This window comes from Carlito syrichta, unplaced genomic scaffold, assembly GCF_000164805.1.
Source record: "Carlito syrichta isolate Samal-C Ts95f unplaced genomic scaffold, Tarsius_syrichta-2.0.1 Scaffold315142, whole genome shotgun sequence".
NCBI classification, from domain to species: domain Eukaryota; kingdom Metazoa; phylum Chordata; class Mammalia; order Primates; family Tarsiidae; genus Carlito; species Carlito syrichta.
In genome coordinates, this window is record NW_007259238.1 from 863,790 (window position 1) to 877,072 (window position 13,283).

The 13,283-nt window shown below is 37.1% G+C and overlaps 1 protein-coding gene across 1 annotated transcript in view; it reads left to right on the plus strand.

Annotated features, from left to right (window-relative positions):
* NSD3 (nuclear receptor binding SET domain protein 3) overlaps positions 1-13,283 on the plus strand; it is a 109,877-nt gene that overhangs the window by 40,596 nt on the left and 55,998 nt on the right. Inside the window, exons 3-6 of the mRNA XM_008072363.2 lie at positions 3,372-3,443; positions 4,238-4,400; positions 10,002-10,156; positions 11,747-12,262. Of these exons, the coding sequence (XP_008070554.1) occupies positions 3,372-3,443; positions 4,238-4,400; positions 10,002-10,156; positions 11,747-12,262 (906 nt within the window). The remainder of the gene's footprint in view (positions 1-3,371; positions 3,444-4,237; positions 4,401-10,001; positions 10,157-11,746; positions 12,263-13,283) is intronic.

Genomic DNA, 13,283 nt, shown 5'->3' on the forward strand with positions numbered 1-13,283 from the left:
CCGCCTGGGCAGCAAGACCTCATCTCTGCAATAAATCAAAAAATCAGCCGGGCGTGGTAGGGCATGCCTGTAATTCTGGCTACTTGGCAGGCTGAGGTGGAAGGATCGCCGGAGCCCAGCAGGTCGAGGCTGCGATGGCTGAGAGCAGCCACTGCACTCCAGTCTGGGCGACAGAGTGAGACTCCAACTCAAAAAAAAAAAAAAGAGAGACGTTTGAATAATGAGGTTTGGAAGAAAATCCTGTCTTTAATCCAGAAAAGGAAAAATGTGAATGAGTTTCATATCAGCTCTTACAGTGAACTTCTGTTGTAAAGTTTAGTCACTCTATCTGCTCTCAAATAAGAATCTTCACACCTAGACATGTGAAGATTCAATGTATGGTGGAGAATGTCTTGCTCTGTTGACTACACATGTGCTTCCTCAAGTTGCCCTATCTTCCTGCTATAACTTGATTGGAATGGGTGATAAGCTACAGTGAAGGGCTTAAGCTGTATCTGAAGACTGAAATGAAGGTGTCAAATGAACCTGTGCAAATGTGGACAGTATTTCTAAACTGCTTTTTTATTACCGTGGTGATCAGAATTTTTTTTTCTATTTGAACATAGGTTTATCTTTCCTTACTTAATGAGTATGCTTTGCTAGATGTACCTAGTACCACCACAGAAACACCTGATAGAGCTAATTGTGTGCCTGTCAACAAATTGCCACTACCTTCTTTGACCTGATAACTAACACCTCTCCTAATGAAACATCCTGCTTCCCTTCTTGCTCCTTTCCAAAATATTTTCCATAAAACAACCCAACATGATCTTTTTAAAGTGTAAATTGATACGTTAGTCCTCTTCATAAACCTTTTTAATGACTTTTCATTGCACCTGAGATAAAATTTACACACTTGAATACAAATACAAGACCCTCATAATCTAACCTGTCTCTCCCTCTGTTGGGCAGTTAAGCCAGTTGTCATGACCTTAAAGTTTTTACCTTTTTTAACTTCAGGTACCTCACCTATACTACTCCTTCTTCTTGGAGTGTTTTTTCCTCTTGTTTTACTAAGTGAATTCTTCCTTTGATTCTCAGATTATAATTGATTTTCTTAGAGAGTCTTTTCCTGATCTTCATATCTAAAAGTCTATACACACTCACACACCATTAATTTCTCTTCATAGCACTTACTTTTCAAAATGGATGTTTGTGTGTGTTTGTTTAATGCCGGTCTTTTCTACTCAACTGTAAACCCCTTGAGGTCAGGGATCACATCTGTTTGTTTCACCATTATATAGCCTTTATAGTTTCTAGAACAGGGCCTGGAAAGCGCTAATCACTGTGGAATGCATGTTTGATACTTGGAATTTGGACATTACTATGGCTTACATAACATACTATTTTCCTACCAATTAAAAACCTTTTTATACTTTTAGTAAAACTTTGTTTTCACAATAGTGTCTTTAAATGTCTTGAAATAATTGAATTTTGTAGCTTTTGGAATTAACCACATCCTTTTAGACCTAATTTAAGGCCTAATGCACCACCCCCTTCTTTCTTTTCTTCCTTCCTTCCTTCCTTCCTTCCTTTTTTTTTTTTTTTTTAAAGTCAAGGTCTCACTCTGTTGCCTAGACTGGAGTACAGTGGCACAATCATGGCTTACCACAGCCTTGACCTGCTGGGCTCGGGCGATTCTTCTGCCTCAGCCTTCAAAGTAGCTGAAACTACAGGCATATGCCACCATCCCAGCTAATGACTGATTGATTGATTGTAGAGACGAGACCTCACCATATTGCGCAGGCTGGTCTCCAACTCCTGGGCTCAGGCAAACCTTTCTCTTTGGCCTCCCAAAATGCTGGGATTATAGGTGTGAGTCACTGAGCCTGGGTGGATATAATTTCTTCTTTAGCCATCTAAATTAACTTGTGATCCCTGACAAGTGTGAAATTGTAAAAATCTCTTAAATTGTAGAAGTAATTTGTTTTTCCATAGAAAATACAGATAATATGTATAGAGGATCTTCCTTCACCATTTCCCTATCTTCATTCCTAAAAGATAATTACTGTTATCAGTTTGGTTTATATTGTACTACACATTTTCAAGGCATATATAGACTATATATTTTTAAATAAAAAGTCGGAAGATGTTGAGAGACATGTGTATTCTGCACATGAAATAATACTGTAGTTACCATTCCTCTGCTCAGATTTTCTCTTTTTGTGTATTTATTTAGGATAAACTTTTTTTTTTGAGTTGGAGTCTCACTCTCACCCAGACTAGAGTGCAGTGGCATACTCACGGCCACCCCAGCTGGTGATCCTTCTGCCTCAGCCTTCCAAATAGCTGGAACTACAGGCGTGCTACCATGCCCAGCTAATTTTTTAATTTATTGTGGAGATGAGGGCTCGCCAAGTTGCCTGGACTAGTCTTGAACCCATGGACTCAGGCAGTCTACTCGCCTCAGCCTCCCAAAGTGCTGGGATTATAGGCTGAACCACTGAGCCTGGCCAGGATAAACTTTTAAAAGTGATAACTAGATTGAAGAGTATACACATTTTGAATTTTGATAGATAGTTCCAAATTGCCTCCCCAAAGGGTTGTTTTTTAAATAACATACTTGTGGGGTTTTTGTTTAGGAAAGTAATGTAATGTTTACTGTAGACTATTTGATAAATATAACAAAGCACCTAAAAAAAAAACCTGTTTTATTGTCTGGTGGTGATATTTTATATCCATTCAGTCTTTTTTTCTGTGCACACAGAAAAATTATTTTTCTAAGACTTGAATCATACTATTCAAACTGCTTTGCAGTTTACAGTTTTTATCATTATAATTAATATGACTTTGAAATGTGTTTATATTCTATTTAGTTATACTGTAATTTATTTAACTAATTCTATAGTTTTGGAAATCCAGAGTATTTCAAATACTTTGCTCTTTTAGGTAGCACTGGTATGCATATCTTCATATGTATATATTTTTATATCTTTCGATGCTTTTTCAATATATATTCTGGATTTGCTATGTCAGAGTCTGAAAATTTCATATGTATTACCAAATTGCTCTCCAGAAAAGTGTCAAGTTATATCTTACTGGTAATCTCAGTGTGCCCATTTTTTCTGCAATCTGATAGATTTTTAAAAAATACCAGTTTAATTAGAAATTAAGTTTTAAAAGTAAGTAAGAAACAGGAGATATAGCTATAATATGAAACAGGAATTGAATTTTGAGACATAGCAATTTGTACTGAATAAGCTGTATTCCTATGTGGTTCAGCTAATAAATGTCCTTTATTCTCTTTGCTATTTCATTTATTCTTTTTTTGTATGTCACTGTTCTTTGGTTTACTGTCATTTTATTCTATTCACCTATGCCTTTTCACCTAGAGACCAAATGAGAGGGTTGACATTGTATCAGAACAACCACAGGAAGATCCAGTACTAAAAGAAGAAGCCCCAGTGAGTAGCTTCATTGAATACCGTCTAACCAAATATAGTGTAAGAAAGTGAAACAGTGAATAAACCTCAACACATTCAACTGTTATGGCTCCATACTTCTTTTATTTCAGAAATTATACTTAGATAAATCTTGGAACTGGTTTAAAAGGTGGATATTTTTAGTGAATTATTTTCCTTTTCAGAACTATGACCATTTGTGTGTGTGTGTGTGTGTGTGTGTGTGTGTGTGTAATTGATCATGTGTATTCTCAACATGCCCTATCAATAACTTGGCAACAGAAGGCATCAGTCCTATTTTTAATATTTGGAAAGGGGCTTATTAATTTTTTTCCTCTTTCTTCACTTTTGCTAGTTATAGATAGCAGGTCTCAGAAAAAAAGTATAATTGAAGATAAATTTTACATTGCTAGCATTTTAAATATACTTTGTACATAGTTTCTTTTTCTTTTTCTTTTTTTTTTTTGAGTTGGAGTCTCACTTAGTCGCCCAGACTGGAGTGCAGTGGCTGCTCTCTGCCACCACAGCCTTGACCTGCTGGGCTCCGGCGATCCTTCCGCCTCAGCCTTCCAAGTAGCCGGAATTACAGGCATACGCTACCATGCCCGGCTGATTTTTTGATTTATTGTAGAGATGAGGTCTCGCTGCCCAGGCAGGTCTCAAACCTGCGGGCTCAGGCAATCCACTCACCTCAGCCTCCCAAAGGCTCAGGATTACAGGCTGAGCCACTGAGCCCGGCTCATAGTTTCTTTTTAAAGATTTCTCTTCTGATGAAGTTTTATGATCTTTTCCTGTAGGTTCAACCGATACTCTCTAATGTTCCAACAACAGAAGTGTCCACAGGTGTTAAGTTCCAGGTTGGTGATCTTGTTTGGTCCAAGGTGGGAACCTATCCTTGGTGGCCTTGTATGGTTTCAAGTGACCCCCAGCTTGAGGTTCATACCAAAATTAACACAAGAGGTAAGTAAAGGCATAAATATATACCAAGCAAAAGGTTGGAAATGAAGAACAGTGACTTTTAAATGTTTATGTGACTATAAGAATATACATATAATATATATAGCCTGATACAAAAATATACAAATCTGTGTTGGTTTTTAGTAATCATTGATATAATGATTGTCATCTTAATTGGCAGAGAACCTCTATAACTGAAGTAAATTTTGTTTTTCCTTATACTGCATTTGTTTATAATTTGTTTTTATTTATTTATTTATTTATTTTGAGTTGGAGTCTCACTCTGTTGCCCAGACTTGAGTGTAGTAGCCGCTCCCGGCCACCGCAGCCTCGACCTGCTGGGCTCCAGCGATCCTTCCACCTCAGCCTTCCAAATAACTGGAACTACAGGCGCACGCTACCACACCCGGCTAATTTTTTGATTTATTGTAGAGATGAGGTCTCGCCAAGTTGCCCAGGTGGGTCTTGAACCCGCGGACTCAGGCAATCCACTCACCTCAGCCTCCCAAGGTGCGGGATTACAAGCTGAGCCACCGAGCCCGACTTTTCTTTTTCTATTTTTTTGAGTTGGAGTCTCCCTCTGTTGCCCAGGCTGGAGTGCAGTGGCATGCTCATGGCCACCGCAGCCTCAACCTGCTGGGCTCAGCTGATCCTTCCGCCTCAGCCTTCCAAGTAGCTGGAACCACAGGCGTGCACCACCATGCCTAGCTAATTTTTTTTTTTTTTTTTTTTTTTATTATAGAGATGAGGTCTCACCAAGTTGTCCAGGCTTGTCTCGAACCCTTGGACTTGAGAAATCTTCTTGTTTCCACCTTCCAAAGTACTAGTCAGACATGAGCCACCATGCCTGGCCCTAACTTTTCTTTACTCCTTTTTCTTGGGGAGTTGACCAAAGCATAATGTGGATTAGATTTCTGGATTCCAGCATTTAGAATGAACTTGCTTTGTAGCCAAGGGAAGGTTTGAACTTGGAACTTTCTGGATATTTGTTTTGTGAACTTACTCGTGTCATATGCTGAGTTCCTCATTGCCTGTGACAACTTTGTACCTATTTCTTTTTTTTTTCACCTTAAACTTTCTGTCTTGGTCTTTGTCCCTGTTGTAAGGAGAAAAGAAGTGTCAACTTAAGTCAGATTGGTGACAGGATCAGCTATAGCTGTAATTCTGATGCGACATAGCCAGGAATCTATAGTGGTCATCTAGCTTGACCATCTTTCATCTTGTCAATATTATGTACTGATTAAATTGGGAGAGTGGAAGCATCAGTGGGGCAGAAGTTTTAAAAAAACAGTATTGAGTATTTACTTTTGTGCATGGTCCTGTGTTCAGCAATTCTCTTATGTATTTCCTTATGCAATCGTCACAGCAGCAACATTATGAAGTAGGTGCTATTATTCTGTTTCAGATAAATAAATAGCATGTCAAAGAAATCTTATTTTATAACCTCTTCTCTTAAATACTGCCTTTTATTACAGGGAAACCAGTTAAATTCACCCAGCCACTATTTACAGAGGTTGGGGCAGGCGGTCCTTGTTCCTTTGTTTGTATAAGAACTGGTAGTCCCTGAAGTACCCAGCAACTCTAATAATCTGTGGTTCTATGAGTGGGAAAAGAAAAGATAAGCATTCTCCAAGAAGACCATGCCTTCTTAAATAAAACAATTTATGTCCATATCTGAGCCTGCAGAGCTCTTTAGGAAATTATATTATGTCAGAGCTGTGACTCTTCAATTCTCTTCCCTTAGGAAAGCATTCGTTTGAGATTTTTATATAAAGAGTTTCATGTTTAATTACTTTATGATAACCTGCTAATTTAAGCTTTTTTTGAGATACAAACGAAAGCACAATTTATGCCTCATCTGTATTTTAAAGGAAGTATTTAAATTTAATTTTATTAATTAACTTAATCCATTCTGGTACACCCTAGGCAATCTCCTTCTACTTTAGTGCTGGGAAGACTGATTCTGTGTATGTAATTTTCAGAAATTTGAGAATTTAGATTTTAAAATAATGCGTATTTTGATTAAAATGCTCTGTTTCTACAATAGTTTTTTTAAATAATAACTTTTTTGAGGTATAATTTCCATACCACAAAAGTCACTCCTTTAAAATGGGCAGTTCAGTGATTTTTTTCATAGAGTTGTGCAACCCTCACCACAATCTAATTTTAGAACATTTTCATTATCCCAAGAAAATAAATCTTGTATCCATTTAGCAGTCAGTCACTCCCCATTCTTACTCCCAGCCTTTAGTGACCAGGAACTAATCTATAGATTTAATTTGTCAATCTGGCTTCTTTCATTTACTATGATGTTTTTGTGGTTCATCCATGTTTTAGCATATTTCAGTGCTTTAACCCTTTTTTTTTTGAGTTGGAGTCTGGAGTGCAGTGGCCGCTCCTGGCCACCGCAGCCTCGACCTGCTGGGCTCCGGCGATCCTTCCGCCTCAGCCTTCCAAGTAGCCGGAATTACAGGCATGTGCTACCACGCCCGGCTGATTTTTTGATTTATTGTAGAGATGAGGTCTCGCTGCCCAGGTGGGACTCGAACCCACGGGCTCAGGCAATCCACTCACCTCAGCCTCCCAAAGGTGCGGGATTACAGGCCGAGCCACTATCCCTTTTTACTGTCAATTAATGTTCCATTGTACGGCTATTTGATATAGTTTTAAGTGAAGTGGTTTCTGATAGTTTTTCTAAAAACCAAAAAAAAGTGCAAAATTTTGTTGATTACCTATACATGATGCCTATAAAGCATTTTTATTGCTTTTTTTGTTTTTATTTATTTATTTACTTATTTTAAATTTTTTTTTTTTTTGAGTTGGAGTCTCACTCTGTTGACCAGGATGGAGTCCAGTGGCACACTCCTGGCCACCACAACCTCAACCTGCTGGGCTAGGCAATCCTTCTGCCTCAGCCTTCCAGGTAGCCAGAACTACAGGCACATGCTACCATGCCCAGCTAATTTATTGATTTGTTTTATAGACGTGGTTTCACCATGTTTCCCAGGCTGGTCTCGAATCCACAGGTCAGACAATCCTCTCGCCTCGGCCTCCCAAAGTGCTGGGATTATAGACTTGAACCACTGTGCCCAGCCACCTTTTTTATTTTTAAAATTTAAAAATTAGCATATATATACCTCATGTATACATGGGATATCCCCAGAGAAATGAGTATATCTCTGGGGTTGCTTGTTATCTAAGTTATTTTGTAAACGATCTTGATCAGATACAGTAATCATTGGTTTCCATATTGTTATTAGTTAGTATTGTTATCAGTCAGATTCTTAGCATTGGAAAATGTATTTAACAGTTTTTATACATAAAGATACAATAAATTTCTGTAAGAACATGTTGAATGATGTTTGGATCACATTTTTTTGTTGTAGTTGTTGATTTGGAGTCTCACTCTGTCACCCAGACTGGAGTGCAGTGGCTGGGAGCGGCCACTGCCGCCTCAGCCTGCTGGGCTCTGGCAGTCCTTCCACCTCAGCCTTCCAAGTAGCTGGAATTACATGCACGCGCTGCCATGCCCGGCTAATCTTTAGATTTATTGTAGAGATGAGGTCTCACCAAGTTGCCCAGGCGGGTCTCGAACCCCTGGGCCTAGGCAATCCACTCACTTCAGCCTCCCAAAGCGCGACACCTGGATCACATTTCTATTTTAAGACTGGCTTGTTTGTTGAACTACACTTTCAGAGCAGCACTGCTCTCAAGCAGCAGTTCTCAGATGTTTTGGTCTCAGGACGCCTTTTACTCTTAAAATTTGGGGACTCCAAAAAGCTTTTGCTTTTGTTTATATGTATTACATCAATTACTATTTATTTTAATTTAGAAATTAAAGATGAGAAAGTTTAAAAATATTTACTAATTATTTAAAAACAGAAACTCATTATATACTATCATTAATTATATTTTATGAAAAATAACTATTTTCTCAAAAAGTTAATGGGAAGAATAGTGTTGTTTTAATTTTTGCAAATCTCTTTAATGTCTGGCTTAAATGAAGATACTGGATTCTCATATCTACTTCCACATTCAGTCTGTTATGATTTTGTTGTTTTGGTTGAAGTATTTGAAGATAATCCTGTGTAGTTGGAAAAGGGAAGGCATTTCCGATAATCGTGGATATTCTGTGCTGTTAAACAAGGGGTGTTAGTTACAATGTAGAATCTGAAATCATAGCAATGAACTTTTTTACATTAAAGTATATTTTGTTACATTAAAATCCGTTGGTTTTGTCTTGCACTTTGGGTCTTTTGTCTTGCATGACTGTAACATCATGTACTGGCCGTTTAAAAGCTACTGGTTTACTAGGTAATGCATGTTTTCCAAATGTTAACACATTTCATTATAGATGTTTTTAAACAAATTATTAATATCACTACTAATTTCAGTATGAAATCATTTTATTATTGGGAAGCTGGCAGACTAACAGCAAATGCAGTTTTTCAAATTTTTAATTTGGCTTGAAAGATCAAATTTTATTATTAGCAACAAACACTGTTGTTTTTCTTGAAGTAACAAGCTTACTTTGTTCTTTTAAAAAATATTTATTTGTTTGTTTATTTAATAGAGATGAGGTCTCGCTATGTTGCCCAGGCTGGTCTTAAACTCCTGGACTCAAGCAATCCTCTTGCCTCAGCCTCCCAAAGTGCTGGTATTACAGGTGTGAGCCACCATGCCTGGCTTAATTTGTTCATTTTTGAGGAAATATCTGCTGAACACTCAGGTTTAAAAACCATAGTTTTAGTCATTCCTTCAAATAAAAATGCCCAGTTTACCTTGCCATTCCAGTGACACAATCATACAAGTACTTTTCCTCACAACAGCCCTCATACTTTAGCATACAAAAGTGTTCTATGCATTCTTCCCATTTTGTCACATAGAATATTTAAAAGATATGTATTCAAGATTCAAGATTTAGTAAAATTAATAATTTTTAATGCTTTTTTTTCCCCAACTACTAATGTGTGGCTGTGAAGAATACAGTTACACTAGTGCAGTTTGGTATGCTGTTTGTCTTTATTTGTGCTAAGATTCCAGCAAGCTTATCCATTATTGCTTTTGCACTATCATATGCCAATGTCAACATAGTGAAAAAGACAATATCTTGGTATTGTTATGAAAATAGTTTTGACTTCACAGGATCCCTGAAAGAGTCTTAGGGGCCTCTCCCTCTGCAATTCTGTATACCACAGTTTTACAGAGCTATTTATTTAGTATTTTGACCAGCACACTTTTAAAAGTCCGTTAAAACATGTGATATACATTTTTTAAAGGAAAAATTTGTTTTGTAAAAAGATTTGTTTGTAAATAGATTTGAGTTGAGTAAAAATAAATTGTGTAACCAAGGTGATAAATCTGATAGCAGAGTTTCTGCTTTTTTTCCTCTTAAGAGTTGCTGTACTAATTTTAATCATTTGGGGTGATTTTTACAGTAGCTGTTAGTCTTGTAATTGATAGGTGTTAGAATATGTCTTTGTACAATCCAAATATACAAGTTTTAATAGGAATATTACTAAGGAACCTGGGTTAGAGTTCCATTTTTGGCAAAGTATATGTGGATGCTTATTTTCAGAAATGATTAAGAATTTCTACTTATAGGTGCCCGGGAATATCATGTCCAGTTTTTTAGCAACCAGCCAGAAAGGGCATGGGTTCATGAAAAGCGGGTACGGGAGTATAAAGGTCATAAACAGTATGAAGAACTACTGGCTGAGGCAACCAAACAAGCCAGCAATCACTCTGAGAAACAAAAGGTAACTATAGCATCATGTTAATTTTATTCATCTGATACAGCTTTTAAAGGAGTTAGTAATTTAGAATAATTTTTCATACTTGAATTCAGATAACTATTAGGATAATTTTTTAACTTCTTTACTCTCAGTTTTAATCATAATGGTAAGTGATCATCTAAATTTGTAAATGCATCTTTAAGTCTTATATGTCATATAACCAACATATAGTACTGTTAAAAACTTCAGCTACCTGCTTAATACAATATCAGATTCTATTGTGAATTGAATTAATGTGCCTAAATCTACTAGATGCTAGTGAAAATGTGGATTTTGCCAGCGATTATTATTCTTTTTTCTGTTTCAACATCTTTCCATAATTTCTTTTTATTCTCATTTAGCAAAATTTTTCTATGAAACTAAAGTTTTAAAAATATTTAGTGAGCACTTACTGTGAAACAGGTATTGTTTTAAGCATTTTATACATATTAGTTTATTTAATCTTTATAACCTATATGAGGTAGACACCATTATTCCCTTTTCTACAACTGAAGAAATTGAGGCACAGAAAGTTTATATAGCTGGTTCAACCAAGATCACACAAGTGATGTTGGATTAGGGTGGTGGATATTTTAGAAGTTTTACATGAACTCTTGATAAATCTGTCTGAGATTTTCAGCTCAACTAATTGTAGTGTAGGTCTTGTGATTCCGAAAATGTGTCATTTTTACACTTCAGAACCTAAATTTTATCACAGAATTTTTATTAATTTTATCATACTTACATTTTACAGATTTATGTATCAATATTTGACATATGGTATACTATCTCATAGTTTCATTAACTAATTTCCAGCTACCTCAGTCTACCTACCTGGATTACTTCTAGTTGCTTTGGTAATTCACACACATTTATTCAGTTTTCTTACCCCTTTTGCCAGTTCAAAGTCTTCTGATCAATTCTGGACCTAGAGACTTTGGAAACTATGATTTGGGTTTATTTTTTTCCTCACACACGCCTGCGTACCTTTATCTTGTCAGCTTTCATTTATTCCTTGGGGCTCTATCCTTTCACTTTATACTGTCCTTGTTTACATTATGGTACAAAGTAGCAGCACAGCTGCAAATGTTAGCTCTCTACCAGTGAGCTTTGATGTGTTCTCTGTAGTACCCTAATTTACCCCCTGCCCTATATATGGGGAGAAATGGAAATTTTGGGGTACCATTTTTAGTGTTCATGTTTTATTAGCCACTGTAAAGTGATTATTTCTATAATCATTCTATTTTCCCTCATTTTCACTAGCTTTTTATGAATGTAATATGAGAAGGATGACTCCCTCTTTGGAGGACTTGTCTAGCAGGGTGATCAACAAAGGAAGGATATGAAAAAAAGTAGATCTTCATGTTATCTAATACAGTAACACTAATTTATGGAGTTAGACCATTTCATTTATAATTTAATTTAACATTAAATTATGGAGTTAGACCATTTCACTTATTTTACTGAAGGACCTGAAGATACCTGAAAAGATAACAGGATCACTTGGGAAATACATACTGATTTTAATGTACCTATTAGATTAAACATGTCTGATAATTCTTGTATCTTTTTAAGATTCGGAAACCCCGACCTCAGAAGGAACGAGCTCAATGGGATATTGGCATTGCCCATGCAGAGAAAGCATTGAAAATGACTCGAGAAGAAAGAATAGAACAGTATACTTTTATCTATATTGATAAACAGCCCGAAGAGGCTTTATCCCAAGCAAAAAAGAACATTGCCTCCAAAGCTGAAGTTAAAAAAACCCGAAGACCAAGATCTGTGCTGAATACTCAGCCAGAACAGACCAATGCAGGGGAGGTGGCCTCCACACTATCAAGTACTGAAATTCGGAGACATAGCCAGAGGCGGCACACGAGTGTGGAAGAGGAAGAGCCACCTCCAGTTAAAATAGCCTGGAAAACAGCGGCAGCAAGGAAATCCTTACCAGCTTCCATTACAATGCACAAAGGGAGCCTGGATTTGCAGAAGTGTAATATGTCTCCAGTTGTGAAAATTGAACAAGTATTTGCTCTTCAGAATGCTACAGGGGATGGGAAATTTATTGATCAATTTGTTTATTCAACGAAGGTACTTCCTTTTTTCATAGGGTTTTTGGGGAATAGTATTTACAAAGACATCACCCTTGGCATTTTAAAATACCCTTTGTATCCACTGCTTTTGTTTTTTTTGTTTTGTTTTCTGTTTTATACATTTTTTTTGTTTTTTTGAGTTGGAGTCTCACTCTGTCGCCCAGACTGGAGTGCAGTGGCCACTCCTGGCCACCGCAGCCTCGACCTGCTGGTCTCCAGTGATCCTTCCACTTCAGCCTTCCAAGTAGCTGCAACTACAGGACCGCGCTACCACGCCTGGCTAATTTTTGATTTATTGTAGAGATGAGGTCTCGCCAAGCTGCCCAGACGGGTCTCGAACCCACGGGCTCAGGCAATCCACTCACCTCAGCCTCCCAAGGCGCGGGATTACAGGTTGAGCCACCAAGCCTGGCTAACTGCATTTGAAACATACAGTCAGTTTACTCTTTGGGCAAAAAGAATATAGTCAAAAAGTCTATGTTTTTCTTCTTTTTCCCCCTTTCTTTTGTAGTGTTCCCATCTGTGGTAGATTAGTGTTGAACTGTGCAGCCAAAATTGAGCTTAGCTCCCTAAAGTCATGGGAAAAAACTGGGCACTTTGCCTGTTTCTAGTTTATGTAGTTCGTCTTTCTTAGTTGAAAAGTGTGCTTCTTATTAAAGTCCCTTTTTATCAGTTATCTGAATTAACCATTGTTATAAAAGCCACTGTAGTAATTGTCCTGCTGACCTGTTTGGTTGCACCAACAATTTTGTTAGGCCCCTGTTGGCTTGGGATATCCAACTGCATTTTAGAGACATCTCAGAACTGTGTTCTGTAACAGTTAACTGCAGTGAAAGCTTGGATAATGGGATGAAAACAACCTCTCCAAACTGAATGCCTCTGTCTGTTTACTCTGGGCCTCCATTTAGTACACTTATACTTTAGCTTTAAGGCTTTAAAATTCTTTCATAACATTGTAATATTTATTTCATATACCTTTTCACCATCCTTCCAATGAGTTCATGATTTTGATTTAGTTG